The sequence below is a fragment of the Chionomys nivalis genome, chromosome 1 (genome assembly GCF_950005125.1).
Source record: "Chionomys nivalis chromosome 1, mChiNiv1.1, whole genome shotgun sequence".
Taxonomy (NCBI): Eukaryota; Metazoa; Chordata; class Mammalia; order Rodentia; family Cricetidae; genus Chionomys; species Chionomys nivalis.
Window position 1 is genome coordinate 94990350 of NC_080086.1, and position 27463 is coordinate 95017812.

Sequence of the window (27463 nt, forward strand, 5' to 3'; positions counted from 1 at the left end):
GACACATAATAGGTACTGTAACTAAAATTGTTACGTTAACCAATGTTTTATTATATATTTTTAGTAATTGCATACTAGTTTGGACCTCCTTTGTCATTAAATAAATATTACATAAAATGATTGATTAATTTTAGGGTACAAGGGATCCAATTTGTGCCATTACTGCATCTGATAAGACATTAATTGTGGTAAGCTGAAAGAAACTTATTTTATGAATAATAACTGTTTAAATTTTAGACCCAGGGTAAAGCAAGACTTTTGGATTTAGTTTATCATCTGTGGGTGTCCAAAGTTTTCCCACATCTGATAGGAGAAATGAGAAAATTCTCAGGCTGGAAGCGTGCTTGATGTATGGGGGGGGGGAGAAGAGGGGAGGCTATGGGGTCGGGGGAGTTGGGAGACAGAGCAGACCATTACAGCTTGGGCACATACTATTAATCATTTGCAAAAATGTGAACTATTTATAAAACCAGTAGGGTGCTGGGACACGCCTGTGGAGTTGGCCCTGACCTGAAAGCCCCACAAAGAGTTAGTAGATGCAGAGACTGTCTGGAAAGCGCTGGACTTAGGATTTTCCCGTGTGTAGCTTGCTTTCTAGCCTGGCTCTGGTCGCACCACTTTCCTGAAACTTAGAATGAAGTCTTGCACTTTCCGGCCAGCGAAGTGGAAGAGTCCCTGGCAATATTTTGCTAATGTTTTTTTTCTTGAGTTCAGACATTTGAAAACATCAACTTCAGAAGTGACTGTGTGGTCCAGCAGCAGAGGCTTAACTGCTTCCAGTTCAGTTCTCCAGCGGTCAGCTCATTTTGTGGGAAAGCGCTCCCGAGACCCTCCTGTCGTATGACTCTCCCACCTTTCTGTTAGGCCCCACTTGAGCCTCATGCTGAGGAAGCCTTGCTCTCTCGCTAAAAGGCAGGAGGTAAAGATAAACTATGAGAGCATCTTCCCTTGCCCATCACCCCATGCAGCTCAAACGCAGAAGAGTTTGAAAGTCAGCCGCAGCATCCGCCTGTCTGCTGCATTTGCTACCCATCTGCACACCATCATGCTTGTCCAGAAAATGTATTTCCGGTGTCAGTTTTTAAATATCCCCTTGTTAAAAGCTAGTGCTGTAGGATAAAGACAGTAGGGTGGAGGCCAGGCTTCCAGTAACAGCCATTTCTCATCTTGACCTCTTATTTCATGTATGTAGAATGTAATTACTTTGGTAACCTTTAGTCCACGCTAAATATTAACCTAGACAAGTAGAAGCAGCCTTAGATTTTTTTTTCTTGTCAGATAAGAATTTGTGTATTACCGAAGACCTAGGGACCTGACTTCTTTCTTGAATATTCTATGAGGAAAAATTAGACCACCACGAGTTGCTATTAAAAGACTTAAATTAGGTGATAAACATGTACTTAATAACATGGTTCAGCAGCAGAATTAGGAACTTGCTAGGACAGTGTCACTTTGGTTTTAAAAACATGGACATATAGAGACCTGTATTTACAGCTTGATGCTCTTATGGTAAATATGCTGTAGTAACCTAAGATCATTTCTTTAGGGGCGTGAATCTGGCATCATCCAGAGGTACAGCTTTCCTAATGTTGCTCTGATTCAAAAATATTCTCTGGATTGCCGAGCCTGCCAGTTATCCTTGAACTGCAACTCTAGGTAAGCCCAAGGCTCCTCCTGGGTGTGTCCTAAGACTTCTCTTGGGGGGGGATGTACCCTGAGGCTCCTCCTCCTGGGGGGGGAATGTACCCTGAGGTTCCTCCTCTGGGGGGGTGCCCTGGGGCTACTCCTCCTGGGTTGTGCCCCAAAACTCCTCCTCCTGGAGTATGCCTTGAGGCTCCTCTTCTGGGGGGGGGTGTACCCTGAGGCTCTTCCTCCTGGGGTGTACCCTGAGGCTCCTTCTCTTGGGGTGTGCCCTGAGGCTCCTCCTCCTGGGGGGATGTACCCTGAGGCTCCTCCTCCTGGGCGGATGTACCCTGAGGCTCCTCCTCCTGGGGGGATGTACTCTGAGGCTCCTCCTTTGGGGTGTGACTTGAGGCTCCTTCTTCTGGGGGTATGTCCTGAGGCTCTTCCTCCTGAGGTGTGACCAAAGGCTCCTCCTCCTGGAGTGTGCCCTGAGGTTCCTTCTGAGGATGCACCCTAAGGCTCCTCCTCTGGGGTGTGTATCCCAAGGCTTCTTTTCTGGGGGTGTGTGTCTTGAGGCTCCTCCTTTGGGGGGTGTGCTCTGAGGCTCCTCCTCTGGGGTATGGCCTGAGGCTCCTCCTAGAGGTGTGGCCTGAGGCTCCTCCTCTTGGCTATGCCCTGAAGCTCCTCCTCTGGAATGTGCCCTGAGACTTCGCCTCTGGGATGTGGCTTGAGGCTCCTCCTCTGGGGGTGTGTGCCCTGAGACTCCTCCTCTGAGGGGGTGTTCCTGAGGCTCCTCCTCTGGGGTGTGGCCTGAGACACCTCGGGAGTATATGGTTAGGTAATAAATTTGTTGACAGATATGTTTATTGTGAACTTGTTCAGGATAGTTTTACCTTACTGTATTTTGTTTAAATGGAAATCCTGGTACTTGTTTTAACTCTTGAAGCTTAGCATTAACTGTTTTATGTTTTGATACTAGCTGGTTTTGGATATGTTTTCCTTACAAGGTAGCAAAGTGAAGAGTAGTTTCTATTTTTATTTATTTATTTATTTATTTATTTATTTATTTATCTATTTATTTATTTATTATGTACACAGTGTTCAGCCTCCATGTATGCCTGCATGCCAGAAGAGGGCACCAGATCTCATTACAGATGGTTGTGAGCCATCATGTGGTTGCTGGGAATTGAACTCAGGACCTCCGGAAGAGCAGTCAGTGCTCTTAACCTCTGAGCCATCTCTCCAGCCCGTAGTTTCTATTTTCTGTTAAATTTGTTTAAAAAGTTTTAAAGGCGAGAAACCTTGTCTCAAAAAATCAAAACAAAATAAAACAACACCAAAAAAGAAAAAAAGTTTTAGAGTCAGTTCCACCACATTCCAGGTTTCTGATAAAGGGGTCTTGAAGAACAGTGGTAGGCAATTCGACTTTATGACCACTGATAGTATTTTGCAATTTTCCCTTCTTCAATTGTATGACTTCTAGTCGTCTTGCTATCATCGACATCGCAGGAGTCTTGACTTTCTTTGACTTGGATACTCGGGTGACAGACAGTACAGGGCAGCAAGTAGTTGGCGAACTGTTAAAATTGGAGCGCAAAGATGTCTGGGATATGAAGTGGGCCAAGGATAATCCTGATTTGTTTGCAATGATGGAGAAGACGAGAATGTATGTCTTCAGAAACTTGGATCCTGAGGTACAAACAAGAAATGAATGTTAACAGTTCATAGTGAGCCAAATTTAAAACCTGGATGTTCTTCTGTGGTTTCTTTGAAAAATTTATTGACATTACTGCACACATTTGTGAAAATAAATTTAAAAATTTCTGTAGGACTTAAAAATATTTGTTTAATAGCAGGAATGATACCTTTGAAATACCTTTGCTTTCTCTGAAAGGCACGTCCCAGCTGCTTATTCTCTTAAAATATGGACTCATAGCTGGGCATGGAGGCATATGCCTGTATTCCCAGGATCTGAGAGGCGGAGCGAAGAGAACCATAATTTTGGGGGCCAACTTGGGTTATCTAGGAAGTTCCAGGCCAACTTGGACCATGTAGTGAAATCCTACCTGAAACCGAAACCAAGCTCAGCGACATGGAATCATGGTCACTCAGTAGTCTTGTTTCCTCTCGTTCTTATCAAAGTTCAAACAGGAGTAAAGAAAATCACCAGGTTTATTTGACAAAATTTCTTGAAATATTCTAAATATGTATGTTTGGGATTGCCTCATCTTTTTATTCTCTTGTGTTTATGTAACTAGTTTATGCTTACCTCATGTTTCTTTTTTGCCTTTATTATTTTTTAATTCTATTTTATTTAATTAACATTTTCTCACTTATTTTACATACCAACCACAGTTTCCCATCCTTCCTCTCTTCCATCACCCCTCCCCATCCCGTCCCATCTACCCCACTCCCCATCCAACCGTCCAGTCCTCCTCTGTCTCCTTTCAGAAAGGGGTAGGCCCCTATGGACTGGAACAAAGCAGAGCACATCAAATTGAGGGATGATTGCAGCAAGGCTGGGCGAGGTTATCCAGCATGGGAAACAGGTTCTCAAAAGTCAACTAAGCCACGGGGACAGGTTCTGATCTCACTGCCGGAAACCTTAGAAATAGACCAAGCTACACAATAGTCACTCACATGCAGAGGGCCTAAGTTGGTCCCATGCAGGCTCCCTGTTGGTCAAGAGTCCATGAGTTCAGGTCACAGCTGTCTCTATGGGTTCCCTGTCAAGACCTTGACCTCCCTAATTGTACAATTCCTGCCCCCTTTCTTCAGGAGGACTCCCGGAGTTTGGCCCAGTGCTTGGCTGAGGATCTCTGCATCTGTTCCCATCAGTTATTGTTATCCAGGCTCCCTGATGACAATTAGTCACCAATCTGATTACAGGAGAAGGCCAGTTCAGACACCCTCCCCACCATTGCTAGGAGTCTGAGTTGGGGTCATCCTTGTGGATTCCTGGAATTTCCCTGGCACCAGGTTTCTCCCTAACCCCCAAATGGTCCCTCTATCAAGACTTCTTTTTCCTTACTCTTCCCCTCTGTCCTGCCCCCAGCCCGCCTCCTATATCCAGTTTTCCCAACCCTCTCCCTCAAGTTCCCATCCCCTAAGTGCCCCCACTCCACCCCCAGTTTACCCCAGAAATCTCTTTTTCTCCCTCCCAGGGAAATCCATGCATCCCCCTTTGAACTCTCTTTGTTATCCAGCCTCTCTGGGTCTGTGGAGTATAGGTTGATTATCCTGTATTTTACTCCTAATATCCACTTATGAGTGAGTACATACCATGATGGTCTTTCTGGGTCTGGATAACCTCACTCAGAATGATTTTTCCTAGTTCCATCCATTTGCCTATAAATTTCATGAGGTCATTGTTTTTTACAGCTGAGTAATATTCCATTGTGTAAATGTACCACATTTTCCTTATCTGTTCTTTGGTTTAGGGGCATCTAGGCTGTTTCCAGGTTCTGGCTATTATGAATAATGCTGCAATGAACATAGCTGATCTAGTGTCTTTGTGGTATGATTGAGCATCCTTTGGATTTATGCCCAAGAGTGATATAACTGGGTCTTGGTAGATTGATTCACACTTTTCTGAGAAACCGCCATACTGATACCCAAAGCGGCTGTACAGTTTGCACTCCCACCAGTAATGGAGGAGTGTTCTCCTTACTCTGCATCCTCTCTAATATAAGCTGTCATCAGTGTTTTTGATCTTAGCCATTCTGATAGGTGTAAGATGGTATCTCAAGAGTCGTTTTGATTTGCATTTTCCTGATGACTAAAGATGTTGAACAATTCTGTAAGTGTATCTCAGCCATTTGAGAGTCTTATGTTGAGAATTATCTGTTTAAATCTGTAACCCATTTTTAATTGGATTATTTGGTATTTTGATGTATAGTTTCTTGAGTTCTTTATATATTTTGGAGGTCAGCCCTGTGTCAGATATGGGGTTGGTGAAGATCTGTTCCCATTCTGTAGGTTACCATTTTGTCTTATTGACAGTGTCCTTTGCCTTACAGAAGCTTCTCAGTTTCAGGAGGTCCCATTTATTATTTATTGCTCTCAGTATCTGTGCTACTGGTGTTGTATTCAGGGAGTAGTGTCAAGGCTACTTCCCACTTTCTCTTCTCTTATGCCAGCACCATTTGTTGAAGATGCCTTCCTTTTTCATTGTATAATTTTGGTTTCTCTGTCAAAAATCACGTGTTCATAGGTCTGTGGATTTAGGTAAGGGTCATTGATCCATGTGTCTGTTTTTATTGCCAATACCAAACTGTTTTTATTACTATAGCTCTATCGTACAACTTGAAGTCAGGATGGTGATACCTTTGGAAGTTCCTTTATTGTCCAGGATTACTTTAGCTATCCTGTTTTTTTTTTTTCCTTATGAAGTTGAATATTGTTTTTTCGAGTTCTGTGAAGAATTGTATTGGGATTTTGATAGGGATTACATTGAATCTGTAAATTGCTTAGGTAAGATTGCCATTTTTACTATATTAATTCTACCTATCCATGAGCATGGGAGATCTTTCCATTTTCTGATATCTTCTTCAATTTCTTTCTTCAAAGACTTAAAACTCTCAATCTAGTTAAATAGGTGTATTCAAGCCTCAGTGTGTCACAGTGTGTTAAGACTGAGCAGTTAAGCAAGGACACGTCAGGAAGCCTGTTGTATTACATACGCTGTGTAGTCTGACTGTGCTGAGTGAGGTCCCCAGGGTTTCTTGGTACAGTAATGCATACCAAAGCTTAGATGCCTGTACCTGGCTTTTACCGCCCATGTGAGTGTACTCTACTTTGTCACTTGTTAGTGTGATGCGCCGTGTTCGCTTATGGTGTGGGTGAATTGCTAGTGTATTTTGGAAAATAAAGTTGGTTGATGTAATTTGGCTTAGTTAGCTTTATCTGTCCCCTTGACACAGCCTAGAGTCATCCGAGATGAGAGTCTCAATTGAGGTCCTCTCTAGATCACATTGCCCTGAGACTCTATCTGTGTGGGGCTTATCTTGTTAATTGATGTAGGAGGGCCCAGCCTACTCTGGTTGACACTATTCCCTGGATAGCTTGTCCAGGGCTGTAGAAGTGTGTGCCTGCAGGAGAGCCAGCAAGCAGCATTCCTTTGTGGTCTCTGCTTCAAGCTCCCCTGAGTCCTGTCCTGACTTCCCTCAGGGTGAACTGTGACCTGGAAGTGTTAGCTTCCTTCCCTAAGTTACTTTTGGTCATGGTGTTTAATACAGCAATAGAAAGGAAACCAGAGCATAATACCAGCAGAAGCAGAGATTTGGGAAAACGAGTTACCCCTAGATTTTTGTGCATTACTTATATGCCAACACTTATAAACTGTGGTGAAAACTCTTCGCTTCACCGTTCTTATTCTCCCTTTCTCTGTCTTTTTTCATCATTTAAAGAACTTTTATTAAAACAATAATCTTATAATCCCAATTATGTTTTTCTGCATAGTTATCAGTTCTCACTAAGCAGAACTGACATTTTAAGGTATCCTGTTGTGAAGAATCACAAAATTAAAGGCATGGTTTACATTTTTATACTTTATTTTTCCAGGGTGGTAGTATATTGTTTTAATCCATAGATTATCTTTGTTGAGTTCACCTTTTAACTACTTGCTTTGGTGTAGTGTCTAATTAAAATTATTTCTAGTGGTAAACAGGTTTATACAAGTATATTTGGTTTATATGATAGTATTAAAATAATCAAACATAAAAAGACCCCAATGAGAAATATCATTACATATTCTTTTTTCCAAATTAAATTTTGATTCTGAGTGTGCACAGATGTGGATGTGGTGGTGTTTCCAGAGACAGAGTCATGTTGTGTCACACAGGCCTGCCTCTTAACCTATAACCTTCCTACTTCCACATCCCGTGTGCTGGCATTACAGGTGTGACTGCCTGCCTGGCTCTGTTTATGTGAGCTTGTTACTCATGAAAATATATTATCTGCCCTATGTAATAAATCACCTTTTTAAAGATAACTAAACCTTTCTCATATTATTTGATTTAACTAACAACTCATGATTTTTCAAAGAAAAGATATTTGAAACCCCATTTGATACATCTACTGTGCATATAAGAGCCTCAATCTAGGCAGACTGAACCCAAACTGTGAATTTTTACCTTTAATTTTCTTCATTTGGCAACTTTCTTTTATCATAATTATGTAATTGTATAATTGTATTACATATATAACAAAAAATGTAATTTTGTTGATTCCATTACTAGCAGCTATTATCTGTTTCTTCTATAGTATTCTTGGAGGTATTAAGTAGATTAGCAGTTTATTTTGTCTTATGTAATATTATATCTATTGTTTTCTGCTAAGAATGTAGGACAATTGCTTTATCTTATAATATGTAGGGCCTATACTTTTTTCCTTACAACTATCTATAGAATAAGAGATATTCATGTAACATCCATATATTTACATGTTGACAAATAAAATCTTATATAAGAAGTGTATCAGATGCAAAGAGGGCAGGCTTCAGTTTGCTGTGGGATTTGTATGTTAAGATGCACTTAATTAGATCCAAATACAGTGTTGTTGGAAAAGGTTGCTTGTTTGTTTCCTGGCTGCCCAGACTCCTGAAATAATCACACAAAACTGTATTAATTGCAATACTGTTAGGCAAATAGCTTAAGCATATTTATGTCTAACTCATGTCTTAAATTATCTTATTTCTATTAATCTGTGAATCGCTATGTGGCTGTGGCTTACTGCAAGGTTTCAGTGTGTCTGTCTCCTGCAGGTGGTTACATGGCTTCTTTTCTGACTCCGCCTACTTTCTCCCAGCATTCAGTTTAGTTTTCCTGCCTAGCTCTATTCTGCTCTATCACAGGCCAAAGCAGCTTCTTTATTCATTAACCAATAAAAGCAACACATATACAGAAGGACTTCCCACACCATTTCCCCTTTTCTGTTCTAAATGAAAAGGAAGGTCTTAATTTTAACATAGTAAAGTTATATATAACAAAACAGGTATCAAGCAAGAATTATAGTTACTACTTTATCTTTCATCATAACTAAGACAAACTATAATTATATTTATCTATTCTTCAACTCCATCAAAGACTCCAGAAGGATATAATATTACTTAAGTAAACAGGAAATGCATTGTCAGCAACTTCCAAAACTCTAGAAATGACAGAGACATCTTGCTACCTGGATAGTCACCCAAAGTTCTTCTGTAACATTGGGGCATCCAGTTTTCAGCCTACAGGCCCATAGCATCCAGCAGGCTTTTCCATGAAGCAGGAAATTTGAAGATCTGTTATGCCATGTAATGGCAAAGTCCATCAGTTGTTTTCTTCTGTGTCCTGCAGAATGTCTGGCAAACTCTTTCATGAAACAGGAACCCTGAAGGACTGTCTCACCTTTTTGTAGGCAACTTCAGCAATCATTTCTCTGTGGGTCCTGCATGTCCAGTTTATACAGCATACCATCAAGCAGTCTAGGCAAGAGCAGTTTCTTGCCCAAATGTCTAACAAACTCCATGAGGGGCCTCTTTGAGGCCCATCTTCCTCTTGAAGTAATTGATGCTGCCAGGATCAGATGTGTCACATTGCCATGAGAAGTCTAAGTTTTTAAAACATTTCAAATACCATATTCTGTAGTCTTTGAAAGATTTGAAGAATTCCTATCTAACCGAAATATATCTCTATATATCTAGTAAATCGAACTAACATGACTACAAGCTTGACTATTATAGATAGATCTATTAATACATATTTTTAATTATACATTACATTTTAAAATGAACTACACAGTCACAATACCTTAATAAAGAGCAAAAATATACATATAACAAAATTGACCTAAAGTTTCTATCAATAGACCAAGATCCATACCAATACAAATCTCTATAGCATATCCCCATTTAAATGTATACGAACATTTATAAACAATATTTGGGGATTTGGGCATAGTTCTCTCCAAACTGCTTCCTCCTTTTTATTGGGTGAAGTAATTTTGGGGGGAGTTCATGACAATCTTTTGGGGGAGATCTTGGTCCATCAAACTACATTAGTCTGGAAGGAATCCACAGGTTCTCATCCTCTGTGGAAACAAAAGAAGAACCTCTTTTCCAAAACAACAAATCCTTAGACCCAAAATTGGAAGTCAAGATACCTTTAAAATATGTATGTTGGTTTAGCTTAGCAGCCCATACAATGAAATGTCTGTCTGTATTTAGCTCTTTTACAGTCAAAAAATTTAAAGGAAACACAATAATATGCATAATCCAAATTTTGTGTATATTTCATCTTTTTTTTAAAAAAAATTATGTTACTTATTATGTATACAGTATTCTATCTGTGTGTTTGTCTGCAGGCCAGAAGAGGGCACCAGACCTCATTACAGATGGTTGTGAGCCACCATGTGGTTGCCGGGAATTGAACTCAGGACCTTTGGAAGAGCAGGCAATGCTCTTAACCACTGAGCCATCTCTCCAGCCCTGTATATTGCATCTTTACATGGCTTATTTTTCTTATTCTATTACTTTTTCTACAAGTTTATTACTGTAATCTATGACTGTAACTGTCTGTACTCTTTTATATTATAATTGTCTATACAGTTTTCTTTCTGTCTCCAAGCCTACATACATTTGTCCAACACGGTGACCCATTCAGAGGTTTATTTCTGTCTGAATCTGTCTTTATTGCATATCTGTAATCCTTTTCTGACCAGGAGCGCTTTTAAAACAGTAAGCAGCTTGGTCACATTGGCCCTGGATGCTGGCTCCACCTCTCTCAGGCTTTCAATATGGTGGAGGTAGTTCACTGTCTGCTCTGGGACTGCTGGGTGGGAGCCATCCTCACTACCTCAACTCTGGGCATGCAGTACATAAACCCTTTTTATCTGAGTAAAAACTGATTCTGCCATGCAATGCACTGCATGCCATCTCTGTCTATGGCAGCAGGAATCCACCATGCTCTCCTGCCTGTATACTCCTAGTAGACCTGATTTCACCACTTTCCCAGGTGAGGAGCGCTGAGCCATGGGTATGGTCTCAGCTACATTCCTCCTGACCCCGAGGGGGCACAAAAGCATCTGGACCCGAAGTGGGTAGCGGGCATCAATCCCAAATGTTTCAGACCATGTTGGTTTGCCAGTTTGTTGACGGAGGCTGCTCATTCATTCCTGGCTGCCTAGACCCAAAATAATCACTCAGAAACTATATCATTTACAATACTGTTTGACCAATAACTTAAGCATATTTCTAGCTAGCTCTTATATCTTTTTTTTTTTTTTTTTTTTTTTTTTGGATTTTTCGAGACAGGGTTTCTCTGGTTCCCGTCCTGGAACTAGCTCTTGTAGACCAGGCTGGCCTTGAACTCACAGAGATCCGCCTGCCTCTACCTCCCGAGTGCTGGGATTAAAGGTGTGCGCCACCACCGCCCGGCCTTAGCTCTTATATCTTAAATTAACCCAATTCTATTATTTTATATTTAACCACAAGGCTTGTGGCCTACCAGCAAAGTTATGGCAGGCTCCAGTGGAGGCGTCTGTCTCTGGCATTGGCCACATGGCTTCTCATAGACTCCACCTACTCTCTTTATATATCTTTTCCAGCCTGGCTATATTCTCTTAAGCCATTGGCTAAAAGCAGCTTCTTTGTTCATTAACCAATAAAAGCAACAACACATATACAGAAGACTTCCCATACCACAATGTTTATCATATTTACTAGGAATTCAGTTCATAATGTGGTCAGGTAAGGAAGCATCCTTTTCTTTTAGAGAAATGTACAGAATTCTAGAGATGAAATGTCGTATGAGCTAGAAATTCAGTGGTGTGTACGCAGGGGAATGTTAACTATTTAGGCGTTGGGTATATGACGCTACTGATATTCTATTTTTTTCTTAATTGAAAGTTTTGACAATACAGTTTTAAATCAGGATTCCTTAGGGCTGTTTTATATGAGACATAACATTCACTTTTGTCTTTAAAGGAACCCATTCAGACCTCTGGATATATTTGCAACTTTGAAGATTTGGAAATTAAGTCTGTTCTGTTGGATGAGATTCTAAAGGTGACTAGCAACAGAATTGTACCTGGGGGAAAAAGGAGCTGAGAGAAACCTGGGGGACCATTTCTGCCATTGTCTGCACCTCTGTGTAGGAAGGCTGACTGCCCGTGGAGAACCCCGTTTGTCTGCTTTCCAAAGAGCCCTTAAGATCCAAATATGGCGATTTCTTTTTCTTTGTTTTGCTCACAATATGATACTATTTTGTTTCATTTTATTATTATTTTTAATTGTAAGGAAGAAGTATACCCTACAGGCATCCTTTTGAATTCCTTTGTTTCATCTCCACTTTCAGAATCCAGACCACCCTAGCAAGGATTATTTAATGAACTTTGAGATCCGGTCCCTGCGGGATAGTCGAGCATTGATTGAGAAGGTTGGAATTGAAGACGCATCTCAGTTCATAGAGGACAATCCTCATCCCCGACTTTGGTATTTTAAAAATCCCCAACATTCCCCAAAGTCAGTATGCTTTTAAAGTCCCAACTCTGTCACCCCCTGTTCTCACACTAGTCTCCTACTGGAACTGGAATCTCTTCTTTTTAAACATGTTATATGAAAAATGTTTGCTTGTGCTAACACAATCATTTTCACCAGGATCTACCAGATTTTTTTAAACCATGTTTCACCAATTGATTTCTGATACAAGACTTGTTTATTAGTGATATACAGTAGATTTTCTGTTTTTTTTTTTAAATCAAGGCGCCTATTGGCCGAGGCGGCCCTCCAGAAGCTGGACTTGTACACGGCACAGCAAGCGTTTGTGCGCTGCAAGGATTACCAAGGCATCAAGTTTGTGAAGCGCTTGGGGAATCTGCAGAGTGAGTCAATGAAGCAGGCCGAAATTATTGCCTACTTTGGCAGGTTTGAAGAAGCTGAAGGAATGTATCTAGCCATGGACAGAAGGTAAATTAATGACGTCAGCCTTCTCCAAGTATTCTTCAGTTCATAGTGTTGTACAAATAGAGAATATAAATATATAAAGTAGACTAAATATAGCAAACCATTTCTTTCGGAAAATAATTTTCATTTTGGAATACCACTGGGCATTTCACATGCCTCATTAACTTATATTTTATAATTTGGGAGCAGCTTTCTTCTCTGATTTTATCTATTGTTTTTCAAAATTTTTTTGTGTTTGTGTGTGTGTGTGTGTGGTGTACATGTGTTTGCACCCGTGCACATTTGTGGAGGCTGTAGGTAAATGTTGGGTGCCTTCCACTTCCATTTTCCTCCTTATTGAGACAGGGTTTTTCACTGAACCTGGAAACTGACATTTTGGCTCCATTAGCTTGCGGGCAGGTCCCTGGCCCTGTCTGTCTGCTCAGTGCTGGGGTCGCAGACGCAGTGGCCACGCCAGGCTTTCATGTGGTGCTAAGGATCTGATCAGGTCTTCATGCTGTACCACTGAGCCAGTCCTCAACTCTGTTTACATATGTGTTCATACATGACTGTGGAAGTGTTGTTCATTGGTAAAGAAACTGAGAGGTCTGTAGAGACTGGAGACTTTTCTTTTTGGTTTTTTTGAGACAGGGTTTCTCTGTGTAGTTCTGACTATCCTGGAACTTACTCTTTAGACCAGACTGGCCTTGATCTTGGAGATCCACCTGCCTTGCCTCCACAGTGCAGGGATTAAAGGCTTGTACCACCACCACCCAGCAAGACTGGAGACTTTTATTATTTATTACATGGGTCATAATTTGAGTTTTGATGGTTGAAGTCATTATTTAATTTTCTTCTCTCAGGAATCATAAAAATCAAAAGGGAAATTGTCTTATGGCTTACATTTAGCTTTTCTTTATAGAATGTATGAACTTCATTTCAGCAATAAGCATGTAATTTAATTTTCTCTAATTGGTATTTTACTCCCAGAAGTTTCCTAATACATTTTAAACCCTGAGAACAAATGTAAAACCAAGCATTTATACCGTATGTTCCATTCTGAAATAAGCCTTTTGGTGTCTAAAAAATAAATGAAAATATGTAATTATCACTTACATAATTCATTTGCTTAGTAAATTGGAGATCTAGGAAAAGAAGACTGGAAACAGGTTTTTATTCCAGCGTCTTTTCTCTTTGTACCGCTGTGACGGAAGTTTTCAGACTGGGTAATTTATGAAGGACAGAAGGTTGTTCCTCACAGTTCTGGAAGCTGAAGAATCCAAGGCCGAGGGTCTAGCAGATGTGATATCTGATAGGAACGCAGTCTGTGTTTCCAGGATGGCCTTGGATTTTCACATGGTGAAGCAGAAGGACAAAAGGACGTCAGCTTTCATGAAGGCTTTCATCATCTCACAAGAGACCCCAAACATACCCCGTCTCCAGCTACCACAACTGGGATTAAGTTTCAACAAGTGGTCTCTGTGAGGACACTCTTTGAAGCCATAGCTTTTGCCCGGCTCAGTTGCCCCAGTTGGCCAGGCTGTTTCCGGGGAGTGTTTGGAGATAATCTAAGTTCCCGGAACTGTGTGTAGGACAGAGCAGGCAACTGACAAACGTTTTAGAGTGGATTAGTGAATGAGTGAGTGAGTGAATGAATGAGTGCTTTTTTTTTTCTGTAGAGACCTCGCTATTGGTCTCAGGCTGAAACTGGGGGATTGGTTCAGAGTCCTGCACCTCCTGAAGACTGGGTCTGGGGACGCAGATGACAGCCTCCTCGAGCAAGCCCACAACGCCATTGGAGACTATTTTGCTGATCGCCAAAAGTGGTGAGTGGGCGACCTGAAAGACCTGATGGGCCTGATGCATTCCTGCATGCCTAGCATTAACATGTCACCCAGACTAGTTTCCCAGAAAACAGCGCCGTCAGAGAGAAGGCCTTCCCCTAAATCCTGAAATTGGAATGGCCCCGATGCACTTGCTCTCCGGATGCACACTGGAGATCAAGCCATCCTTGAGCTGAGAGATGAGCATGGTGTAATTTTGCCATCTGTACACATGAGTCTTATACTTAGCTTCAGAAAGCATTCCACTGTTTGGAGATTCAACTGTTTTGTATGATTTATTTGTGAACATAGTAAAAACAAAAGTATGCTTACAAATGTTTTGTTACAAATTGTTTTCAGAAAGCATCATTTTATTCTTAAATTTTCATTGGGATCAATATGCTTATTTATGTCAATGATGCAAATACTTCTATGATACTGTAAGTTAAAACAACGTAAGAGCATTCAAAGAATATTACAAGGAGAGTATGCTACATTGTCTTCAGATTTATAAATAATTTGTGTTCTTCAAAGCTATTGTGTAGCTAGAGATGATGAAGTAATACAAACACTAGTAATCCCAATGAAAGACTACTTTGGGGGAAGTTCCTGCTTATCTAGAGACTCACAGACTGATGCTGAAGGTTTTCCTTTTTGTCCACAGGCTGAATGCTGTGCAGTATTATGTAAAAGGCAGGAATCAGGAACGCCTAGCTGAATGCTATTATATGCTAGAAGATTATGAGGGGTTAGAGAATCTTGCCAATTCACTTCCAGAAAACCACAAGTTGCTTCCAGTAGGTATTCCAAATTTTAATTTTTGGTGTTGGTTTTTTTTAAATAAAACATTGATTTTTAGTCACAAAATATCCTCTGCAGCATTGAAAACTGAAAGTTAATCTATAATGTCATAGTTTCGTAGACATGGAGTGAGGCTTTAATATTATTTTAGAGTCAGTATGTTAGTATTACAGAGTTCTTGAGCAAAGAGAAATAACTGAGATCCTTAGTACTTCACCAGAGCTCAGCCTGTGTGGTTCCTTAAGTTCTTAAAATTGCGTACAAGACTCAGCTGAGCGCCTGGAACATTTCTGGTTATGCGCTGTCAGGGATTTGCTTCAGAAGAGTCCACGATCATTCAGAATTTGCTTCTCATTAAATTTGAAAGGTCAGTTCAACAGTGAAGTTCAACATTAAAAGACATGGTTAAAAGCTATGTGTCCCTTCCTTGACTGTTACTTTTAGCCTCTGAGTTGACTGTTGGGTGCTGTTAGTGTCTGTATTTTATTTGTTTAGTGTGTGACTCAGTACCTGTGGAGTTAGCCACTCCCAGCCACAGTGGCCATACACATATGGGTTCCATACTAAAAACTCTTTGTTAATTAATAGACAAGTCTAGAATTCTGGCAGTTGAGGTCCCTTGTGAAGGAGCAGCTGGCTCCCCTCATCATCAGGGTTCCATTTGCCCTTCTTTACAACCCTGTGTGTTCCCTTAAGTCGGAGAGAAACTGGAACTTCTTAGAACCCAGGCATGAGAACAGTAGAACTTCTGCTCGTGTCAGCCCGGTGAAGCAGAAAAAATGGCCATATGGGATCCAGAGCAATGAATTACCAAGTACACAGCACTTACAACTGGCCTGGCAGCGAACACGGTGAAGCTGTGCTCTGAAGTCAGAGGGCTTTAGTAACGTGTGATGATGTGCACAAGGCATGGTGGGAAATGAAGACTATGACATGTGGTACACGGTCACAGTGTACAGATGTGCATATGCGTGGGGGCTGGCACAGAGGCTGGGAAACAGGGCTAGAGTATTGAGAGATTGGTTTCTTACAGGTCACAAAATTTTGAGCAATCCTACTTTTTGTGCTTTTTAGCTTTTTGAGAAATTAGAATGTACTTATAAGAAAAACGTAGGCATTATTTTTAAAATATAGTTGGATGTAAAGTATGTATTTATATATCCAAAATTATTTATTCGTTACATGTGTGGATGTTTTGCCTGCATGTAATGACTGTTCCACATGCATGCAGTGCTCTCAGAGGCCAGAAGAGGGTAGATCCCGTGTTTGGAGTTAAAGATGGTTGTGAGCCTCTGTGTGGGTACTGGGAATCAAAACTCAAAACTCGAATCAGCTGGGAGAGCAACCAGTGCTCTTAACCACTGAGCCATCTCGCTAGCACCCCACCCCTGGCCCCAGAGTATTTCTGAAATGATGGGTGGGGTGAGAAAAACTCTTAGCTGGTAATGAAAGAAACCAAAGCACGGCAGTAAGGTTTGTGGTAGTGGTTGATGCACTGGCCTCCCGCCACGCTAGGAGGAAGTTGTTTTGGGTTTAGCTTCTAAAACTGATGAAGGGGTTTAATTTTTTTCCTTTTTTATTTTTGCCATGCTAGGATGCAGACCTGACATTTGGACTTTAAACTCTCTCCCACCCCCAGTCTGCGTTTTTTTTTTTAAATCTATCTCTGTCCATCCATCCATCCATCCATCCATCCATCATCCATCCTTCCATCTATCTATCTATCTATCTATCTATCTATCTATCTATCTATCTATCTATCTACATACCTATGTAGTATTTTATTTTGAGAGGGGTCTTGCTTTATTGTCAAGGGCATCAACTCCTGGCCCCAACTGATCCCCTTTGTCTCAACCTCATATGTAATTGTGGTTAGAGATGTGGACCACAGGGGTGGCATGAGGTATTCCTTAGATTAGATGTAGCCAGGGGTGACTTTTGATGCTACTGCCTCTAGACTCTGTGTACTGGGAATGCACCACCATGCCACTTATGTGGTACTGGGGACCAAACCCAGGGCTTTGTGCTTGCCAAGCAACATTCTACCAACTGAGATTCACCCCCCAAGTCCTGGGGTACTTTTTAAAAAATCTTTATTTATTTATTTATTGTGTATACAATATTTTGTCTGTGTGTATCCCTGCAGGCCAGAAGAGGGCACCAGACCCCATTACAGATGGTTGTGAGCCACCATGTGATTGCTGGGAATTGAACTCAGGACCTTTGGAAGAGCAGGCAATGCTCTTAACCACTGAGCCATCTCTCCAGCCCCCCTGGGGTACTTTTAATATGATTGAGAGCTTGAACGTAGTAACACATCAGTTGCTTTACAGGTTATTATTGTGTTTAACACTGCCCAGTAGGATGTATGCTTCGTTTTTCCTTTTCAGTTTCTTTTCTGAGACAGTCTTACTGTATATCTCAGGCTGGTCTTGAATTTACAGCAATGCTCCTGGCCTCAGGCTGCTGATCTAAAGGAAGGCAGGGCAGTGTCTTCAGGGAAGCACTAGTTCTGTGGAAGTAGGCACTGTGGCACCCATCTTGTCATGTGGCCTCTGCCTCAGTCTGAAAGAAAAATCACTCTAACCACCGATATCCCCACCAGTTTATTGTTCATGCATCCTGGTGAAGTTTTGATAAATTAAAATCTAAATGATTTTCTGGGTCTGTGAAATCTGGTAATAGTGTTTGATACTTACAGGAAATAGCACAGATGTTTGTGAGAGTTGGAATGTGTGAACAAGCCGTGAGCGCATTCTTGAAGTGTAACCAACCGAAGGCCGCGGTGGACACCTGCGTACACCTCAACCAAGTAAGGAGCGGACAGTGGCCGTTATGGGAGATTGTTGTCTTAGGGATTAAGTGAAAGTCACTGAAGTGGTCTCCGTGTGAGACATGGAGGGCTAGGCATGACTTTGGGGAAAGAAGCCTAGCTCGTGGGCATTTGCACTTAACCTCTTGTGTTACCACAAGGATGACCTGCTCACAACTTAGCCAACCAAGGAACACAGAACAGACCTGTGCTTTCAAGTCTTTGTCTGGAAGTAATTTCACAGTTTCCTGCGTTTTGTTAGTGCTGAGTTTTCTTTCCAGGAAAGGACCAGGTTAATGGTCATTCATTGCTGAAGGACAGACCTGAGCCACTTGATCAATATTTGTTTTGGCAAATCTATTTCCTTTCTCTTTTATAGAAAATATGTATTTGATATTTTTTTTAAATCCTGAAATTTAACTAAAATAGGTGCAGAATTATTACAGAAACTGTTGGCTATCAGTGCATTCCTTTAAGCATTTCTTTGAAGTGTTTTTATAAAGATCTATTTGCCTTATAAACATAATCTGTAAATGTTAAATCTAATATGATATCTTCTTAAATGGAACTGTATATTTATTTTACATTGAAAACTAAAAAAAGGGTTATTTTTCTGACTTATAATATGTACTAAAATAGAACCATAAGATTAATGTGATTATAAAATTTGAGACTTTCATTTTCAAATGCACTTCTCCAAGAAATCCATCTTAGATGATTCAGTTATTTTGAAACGTTTGCTTGTATAACTTATGCTTGCTGTGATTGCAGATCACTTCTAGACTATGTACTGGTTTTGCTCTATTTTGAAGTAGTGTTAGCGTTCATTACAAGCTTCGGAGCTTATTGTGGGACTTTTAGGACGTAGCTACTGGAATATTGGGTGACCGAGTGGTATAATGCTTTCCCAGTGGAACAAAGCTGTTGAATTGGCTAAAAGTCACAGCATGAAGGAAATCGGATCTCTGCTGGCTAGGTATGCAGCGCATCTGCTGGAGAAGAACAAGACCCTTGACGCCATAGAGCTGTACAGGAAAGCCAGCTACTTTTTTGAAGCGGCCAAACTGATGTATAAGGTAATGCACAGTCCTGCTGGACATTTGTTTTGTTCCAGTCACGGCTTGTTTTAACTTTAAACCTTATTATTAAAAAAATTTCAAATAAACGACACGTACCAAAATCAAGCAGCCCCAAAGCCTTACGTCTTGGTGGACTTCTGTGCAGTTAGAATAGCCATTCAAGTATATGTTTATGCACTTACATACCACCATACCGGAGAAATCCATGGCAGGATTGGAACTAGAACAATTAGCTTTATATCTTCTTTTATAGATTTACAAAAAAGCATTCTCTGTTTTCTTTGTAAACTAGTGTTTGTCACAGCAAAATCACTGCAAGTCTGCCTGTTGCTGCCATCCGCTAACGAGGGTCGTTACGGGTACCGGCAACTTGTCAGCTCGTAAACACCTGTGCATTTGGTACAGAAGCTAACCAAGAATTTAAGAATCTTCTGGGATGGCCAAAAACAAACTCTTTTAACTGGAATTAAATGCTATTGATAAGAAAGTTGTAAGTCCTTGTAAAAATGTACACATTTTAAAACAACATATTTCTTTAGTATCCATTATACAGTATACACAACTTTTACACTCTGTTATCCTCTTTTCTTGCTTGACTTCATAAAAAGAGAACATTTTCCTCAAAATCATTTAAATAAACTTCTGAAGGACAAACCCTTCTTTCCACTCTGATTTAGTTATTTAATGGATGTTATTTTTAAGGTTGTTAGTTTCTATTTAAGTGACTCAATACTGAAGAAAAAACAACGGCTTTTAAAGTCTAAAACATAGTTGAATTTGTATTCCACCCTACCACTCTCCCTCATCTTTTAAGAATCAAATTTCAGTTAACTTTGGAAATGACTGTTTGTACAAATATACAGCAGGAAGTATGTGTCCCAATTTTTTGAAATGTTTAAAGATTGCCGATGAAGAGGCCAAGAAGAGGACGAAGCCTTTGCGTGTGAAGAAGCTCTATGTGCTGTCGGCCCTGCTCATCGAGCAGTATCATGAGCAGATGAAAAACGCCCAGCGAGGGAAAGTCAAAGGGAAGAACTCGGAGGTAACGGAGAACATTTCCATGCTTAAATAGCAACAATGCCAGGTCCTCGCGCTTCTCTCCCTGGACAAGCGCTTCCCTTTGTAGGATGTGTTCAGTTCTTTAAGGAGCTTAGAGAATAGCAATGCTGCATTTAGAGTAAGTATGCAGGCTGAGACATTTCTCTTTAGAGATGTGGAGAACCATTTTTCTTTAAGACTGTCTTGTTGGATGCTTTAATTTACTTTTCTTAAAGTGTTTTTAATCAGAGAATTAAAAAACTTAGAATATTCTATTTTTACTGTAAATGAATCTTATTCCATTAAATTTCGCATTGGCTTAAAGTTTAATCAGGTCTATTTTAAGCTTTGATCTTAATTTAGAAAGCTGTGGGTTGTGATAGAGAACTTGAACCCATGATGACAGGAGAGATGCCGACATCTCCCGGGGAGCTGTGTTGATGTCTTAGTTTCAGACCTCACCTCCATAGTAATAGCTCTCTTGTGCTATGAGGGCTGAGACTGTCTGTGTTTGGGCTGACCCAGTGTGCTGGCTTCCCTCCCAGGCCACTTCTGCCCTGGCTGGCTTGCTAGAAGAGGAAGTTCTCTCCACAAGCAGTCGGTTCACAGATAACGCTTGGAGAGGAGCTGAGGCTTATCACTTCTTCATACTCGCCCAGCGGCAGCTCTACGAGGGATATGTGGACACAGCCTTGAAGACAGGTGGGCACCTCACATAATGTGTGGAGGACATCCTAAACTTTTTAAAATCTTGTTTTTATTGAGCTATATATTTTTTCCACTTCCCTTACTTCCTCTCCCCTCCCCTTCCACCCTCTCCCATGGTCCCCATGGTCCCAGTTTACTCAGGCGATCTTGTCCTTTTCTACTTCCCATGTTTTTAGATCCATGTATGTCTCTCTTAGTGTACTCATTGTTGTCTAGGTTCTCTGGGGTTATGAATTGTAGGTTGGTTTTTCTTTGTCTAAAAGCCACTTATGAGTGAGTACATATGATAATTGTCTTTCTGGGTCTGGGTTACCTCACTCAATATGTTTTCTAGATCCATCCATTTGCCTGCAAATTTCAAGATGACATTATTTTTTTTATGCTGTGTAGTACTTCACTGTGTAAATACCACATTTTTCCTTATCTATACTTCGGTCGTGGGACATTTAGGTTGTTTCCAGGTTCTGGCTATGACAAACAATGCTGCTATGAACATAGTTGAGCACATATCTTTGTGGTATGAATGAGCATCCTTTGGGTATATACCCAAAAGTGGTATTGTTGGATCTTGAGGTAGGTTGTTTCCTACTTTTCTGAGAAATCGCCAAGTGACCTCCGTGGGAGCAGGCCCAGACGACCTCCGGAATTGCAGAGCACCATCCTGAACTGAAACTGAACAGGAAGAGCCAGCATCTCTGTGTGTCTTTGTATTAATTTTATTCTTTCCCCCTCGGCTTTTAGCTATATGTGTCAAGATTGTGTATTTAGTTTATTTAGTGAATTCTTCTTTTTGAAGTCCCCCCCACTTTAAAAACACAGTGCACAGTGTCCACAGAAATATCATATGCCTTAGATAACATGCAGACACACATGTGGTGTTCATATGTCTTCTGTTCAAAAGCCAGACACTTGGCTGCCCAGCCCATAGGACTGTAGAGATAGACACTGTGCCTGTGTGGAGGAGCTCTCTCCTCTCTCACAGTGTGGGGGAAGCTTGAACAGGCCTGCTTCTGTGTGCTGTAGCAATGCTTGAAGATATTTTCATGAAATACATATTTCTATAGTATTTATCCTTTTTATAAAGTGACTCTTGTTTAGTACCTTCAACCAAAATAGAGAAATACAAAAAGACAAAATAATGGCATAAAAGAACTTTATAGCTCAGAGATAACTGTTGTGAACATTTGAGTAACTTTTTTTTCTCTTTTTAATTAGAAAAATTACATTTATTCAGTTAGGTTGTGTGTGTGTGTGTGTGGTGGCCTGTGTGTGGAGGTCAGAGGACACCTATGAGAGCTGGCTCTCTCCTTCCACCATGTGGATACAGGGAATCCGACTCAGGTCATCAGCCCTGATGGCATCATTTCCGTGAACTTCCTATGAGACATTTTTTCACATCAGAACTTAATTTTCCTCTTCAGGAGTGTGTTAGGGTTGCTCCCCCATTGCCCTCCACAGGAGTGTGTTAGGAGTCTTTCCCTCATTTCTAAACATTCTCTGACAGTTCTGACAGCTACATCACAGTCGATGGCTTTTATGGACTGTCACTCATACATTCTTTACATATAGTATAAATGTACATTCCTTCTGGATTAATGACATCTGAGGGCTTAGATATTTCTTTGTATTTACTAACTCCATGAGTGTAGTTTGTAAACTAAAGCATGCGCATGCCCGCCTGACTGACCCATGACTGCACAGCCACCATTTGCCCCATGCCTTTGCCTTTTCAACTCCAGGTTTATAGTGTGTACGTGGGAGATGAGCTACCCTGCCTCCTAGAGATGATCTCGTGGTGGATTCTGTGAGCCTTTCCTGAGAGGGAGGTTTACTTATAGGGCCCAGGTTCTGTAGCCTCTGTAAGCAGCAGCCATGAGGAAGGAATTGGTGGCGGTGCCCTCAGGCTTCTCAGTCTTTTTCTTTGTTCTTTTTAACACAGTGGAGTGAGGCAGTGTCTTTAAACTGTTTGTTTAAAATGTAGCCTTTTGGCTGGAGAGATGGCTCAGCAGTAAGAACACTTGCTGCTCTGTCCTGAGGACCAGAGTTCTGACCCTAGCACCCACATCTGGTAGCTAACAGATGCTTTTAAGTCCAGCTCTAGGGTGTCCAACAGCTTCCTCTGGCCTCCTCAGGCCTGCACTCTTATACATGTCCTTACCCCCCCATACACACACAAATACAATAAAAATTTTAAAATGTATTTTCCCCTCACAGCTCGAAAATTCTATCTTCATATGTGTGTGTGTGTGTGTGTGATGAGACAGAACTTGCCATCCTCTTGTCTCTGCCTGCCAAGTGCTATAATTAGAAGCATGACCATCACCGTGGTTCAGCAGACACATTCTTCATTCTTCCCCAGCACTGTTCTCTTCCTACCTGTAATTGTTTATCATTATGATGATGATGATGTCTGTGTGATCATATGTCATTTCTGTGCGAGTGCCAGAGGTCAAAAGAGGGCGTCAGATCCCTGGAGCTGAGGTTATGTACTCTGCTTCCTCCTGCTGGTGTGCCTGGCCCTCAGTTTTTATTCTTTAACATTTGTCAAAGCTCATGTAGGTTGCGGTAGAACAGCATCCATGGATCCTCTCCCACACGTGTTCATACTGTGCTTCTCTTTGCTGATGCTCATTGCCCATCTTTTGTAGCTCTTCATCTGAGAGACTATGAAGACATCATTCCCTCGGTTGAGATCTACTCGTTACTAGCACTCTGTGCTTGTGCGAGCAGAGCTTTTGGTACCTGTTCCAAAGCTTTTATTAAACTGGAATCATTAGAGACACTCAGTGCAGAACAGAAACAGCAGTATGAAGACCTGGCTCTGGAAATCTTCACCAAACACACGCCAAAGGACAACAGGAAGTCGGAGCTGAACAGCCTTCTTGAAGGGTACGTGCGTCGTAATTAGATGCCATTTACCTGATTAGAAGCTTGGATATAATAAAGCACTGGATTTTGAAGGAGTTTATGTTAATATTTAAATCAATTTTATCCTAGAAGGGTATAGTAATGCTGTATTTTTTTCATTTAAAGAAAAGGTTTTATTAAAAAAAATTGAGATGAGGTATTTTATTTGAAGTTTGTCTTGGAATGTTTTTCATTCTTCAGTATTTAAAGTACATTAGATAGTTTACTAATCACATATTTTAAAGTCTAATTGTTTTCTCTCTTCCTCTTTGCAGTGGAGAAGGAAAACTGCCGACATGTATTGCCACTGGAAGCCCAATCATCGAGTATCAGTTCTGGGTGTGCAAAGTGTGCAAGCACTACGTTCTTGCTCAGGAAATCAGTAACTATAACTTCTGTCCTTTATGCCACAGTCCGGTAGAATAAAGGCAAGAACCTAGTTAACTGTAAAATACATGAGATATGTGTACTTATCCGCACATGTATATGAAATAATGCTTGAGTTCCTTAGGTTTCATATGAAAATCAATTTTATCATCTTGTAGTTGTATTTTTGTATAAAAGATATATCAAATAATAAAATGAGGGCTGAAATGTAGCTCAGTGGTAGGGTGCTTTCCAAGCATGCACAAGGCCCTGGGTCCATTGTCAGTACTGGAAAAAAAAAAGGTAATTCATGCATCACAGTTCACCTGTGAGATAATTTGACTAATTTTCACATAATACCTACAGATGTGAAGTTTATTTTTTCTATATTTCCTGTCTGTCCATTTATCATTTATATAGCTTTTAGTTTGTGGCAAGTTACCAGGGAAATATCTGCACCAGGAATATTTTCATCATTGTCCAGGCTACTAGCTCATCAGAGAACCTCGAGAGCTAGTGGAGGAGGCAGGGAGGGCAGACCTGCAGTAGAGAGTTGACAGGGCCTGTGTTTCAGGGAGGGTGAGCAACTCTTGTATGAAATGAGCTCTATTCCAGCTCTCTTTCTATCTAAGGATTAAACTCTATATTTTATTTTCATAAATGAGGAGATGGCATTTTAAGACTTTTTATTATTTGAAGTTTTAAAAAATATTTTATCCTCATTCAAGAAGAAGGATTTGTCACCAATTTTTCTTGTAATAAACATGAATGAACTGATTTTGAGTAATGCTGTTGTTCCTTATCATCAAACATATTCTCAGTTATGCTATGGTTCCAAGTACTCTGGAGGCCGAGGTGCTGAAATGTGGAACCAGCAGGTAAGGCTACACAAGCGAGCAGTGAGCCTGAGTGCACATTCTGACCTGCCAGTCACGATATGAAGGTCATTATATTTTGCTAAAATGAACTTTAAAATAACTTTTCTGTATTTTCAGAGTTCAGACTTTAGGTTTTTATGAGATTTTATTTGAAATAAACACGAAAACTATAAATCCTGAAGGAAAAAATGGCATGTTTACTCCCATGTTTTTCCTTTGCTATCATGTATAAAAATGTACTTGTGTTGTCTTTGTTTAGATATTTTGGTGGGGCGCACACACACACACTCACTCACATCACATTTGTTATCACATGGGAGACAAACCTAACAGTTTTTAGACAAATTCCCGGTGAAGTTTTAGGCAAATTGTCCGTGGCAGAGAATTGTGAGAATTGTGCCCTTAGAGATCACACAAAGTTCACATTCAGAGACAAGTTAAAAATGGTTACAAAGACAACTTTGTTGACAGCTTCATACTCTCATGCTGGAAATCCAAAATGAAAACATCAATATTATGTTGCCCTCTGCTGTCTATTTCTGTAATTATTTTCTCAATGGTTTTTTTTTTTTTTTAAAGATGGAAGTTTTATAATTATATTTATGTACAGAAAACTCAGCAGTACATTTAACCCAGTTTAGTGGCGAGTTCTTTGGCCTTTGCCTTTTCCAGCTTGGCAATTCGAGCCACAGATTTAGGACCCAGGACGTTGCCTCCCCAGTGGCGGCGGATCTCATCATATCTGTCGTTGTAATTGGTCCTAATAGCTTCCACCAGCTTGGCCAGAGCACCCTTGTCTTCCGAGTTAACCTGTGTGAAGGCAACAGTGGTGCACGTCTTCCTGTGGACCAGCCGTCCCAGCCTGGCCTTTCCCTTGATGATGCAGTAGGGGACCCCCATCTTGCAACACAGGGCAGGCAGGAAGACCACCAGCTCAATGGGGTCTACGTCTTGGGCAATCACCGTCAGCTGAGCCTTCTTGTTCTCTACCAAAGTGGTGACTGTATTGACGCCCGCTCGAAGGACAGGTGGTCTCTTGGTTGGGACATTTTGCCGGCAGCTTTCTTCTCAGCACGAGCCAGCAGCCTCTGCTTCTTTTCCTGCTTGGTCTCTGGCCTGTACTTGTGGGCAAGTTTAAGCAACTGGGTAGCTGTTTGCCGGTCCAGGGCCTGGGTGAACTGGTTAATGGCAGGAGGAACTTTGAGGCGCTTATAGAGGATGGCCCTCTGCTGCTGCAGCCTGATGTAGCGGGGCCATTTGACGAAGCGTGTGAGATCTCTCTTGGACTGGATGTCCTGCCCAATGCCGAAGTTCTTAGGCCTCTTCTCAAACAAAGGATTCACCACCTTCTTCACCTCCTGCTTCTTCACGATGGCGGGGGCCGGGGCCACCTTCTTCCCCTTGGCCTTCTTTCCCTTGGGCATCTTGCCGGGCTGGAGGAGAGAGAAAGAAAAAGGGGATTGTCTTTCTCAATGTTTTTAAGAAAGTATTTTTAACTATGAAAGTAATATGCTCATAGTATTAATTTTTGGAAATATGTAAGAATATAGGTGAGAAAGTAAAAATAGCCTTAACTTTTTAAGAAATAGTGTTCATTTATATTTTAGTTGAATTTCAAAAAAGAGGTGAAGTTGAAGAAACGTGTATATTACAAACAAGTGTTTCACAAGACATTTAGACATTTCTCTAAAATTAAAAATGCATCAAAAGACTAAGCTTATTTAAGCACTTTCTTATATGGTACACATTAAATATCTGGTTAGTAAAATTTAGAGAAATTTGAGCCTGGTAAGACAGAAGTCGGGTTCTCAGTACCTACATAAAAACAGATGTTAGTAGCCTGCCTGTCACCCCAGCAGTTGGGAGGTTCAGGTGGGATCTCCTGGGCAAGCTGGTTAGCTGGCCTAGGAGAATTGTTAGCAAGCACTGGGGTTCAGCATGAGACCCTGTCCCAGTAAAGTGCAGAGCAGCCGAGGGAGATACTCATCAACCTCTGGTCTCATATCCATGAACATGTGCACACACATGTGAAAAGAGACACACAGACCCGTTAAAAAAAATAAAATATAGATCCGTTAAGAAATAAAAGCGGAAGTGAAAAGGGTGAGAAGAGATATGCCACGCGAGAGTGGCCAGGGCAAGAAAGCCCATACGGACTCACTAATAGCAGTTATAGTAAAAAGGGTTTCAGTTTTGCAAATGCTTTTCTGTGTGCAATTAGGAAGATCACACAGTTTTTCTTTCATTCTGCTAAAGTGGCATGTTACACTGATTAGTTTTCACGGGTCGAGTTATCCTTGTATTTCAGGAGTAATTTCCATTTGGTTACAATCTATAATTCTTTTTTACTCTATTGCTGCATTCGATATGGTAGTCTTTTGTTAAGTCTTCTATTGACGCAGGCTGGAGAAATGGTTCAGCCATTAAAGGATAGGCTCACAACCAAAATGTCAAATTTGGCATTAATGTACTCACAGAGGATAAGGTCTGTAGTTTTCTTCTACTAA

General features: G+C 40.9%; 1 protein-coding gene and 1 pseudogene across 4 annotated transcripts in view; one reads left to right on the forward strand and one right to left on the reverse strand.

The window, feature by feature from the left end:
- Positions 1-24986, forward strand: part of Wdr35 (WD repeat domain 35) — a 54713-nt gene extending 29727 nt beyond the window's left edge. For 2 of the 4 annotated variants that reach the window (XM_057775484.1, XM_057775501.1), the window contains 14 exons: positions 135-188; positions 1547-1656; positions 3107-3317; positions 11588-11668; positions 11958-12094; positions 12365-12568; positions 14224-14370; positions 15032-15164; positions 17870-17980; positions 18892-19056; positions 19961-20101; positions 20643-20799; positions 23454-23694; positions 23988-24986. In XM_057775484.1, coding sequence (XP_057631467.1) covers positions 135-188; positions 1547-1656; positions 3107-3317; positions 11588-11668; positions 11958-12094; positions 12365-12568; positions 14224-14370; positions 15032-15164; positions 17870-17980; positions 18892-19056; positions 19961-20101; positions 20643-20799; positions 23454-23694; positions 23988-24138 — 2043 coding nt within the window. In that variant the 3' untranslated portion in view covers positions 24139-24986. The remainder of the gene's footprint in view (positions 1-134; positions 189-1546; positions 1657-3106; positions 3318-11587; positions 11669-11957; positions 12095-12364; positions 12569-14223; positions 14371-15031; positions 15165-17869; positions 17981-18891; positions 19057-19960; positions 20102-20642; positions 20800-23453; positions 23695-23987) is intronic. The other 2 variants (XM_057775493.1, XM_057775508.1) reach the window with 1 other exon arrangement.
- A 553-nt stretch (positions 24987-25539) lies between these two features.
- Positions 25540-26404, reverse strand: LOC130882332 (60S ribosomal protein L7a-like; annotated as a pseudogene).
- Between the last annotated feature and the right edge of the window lie 1059 nt (positions 26405-27463).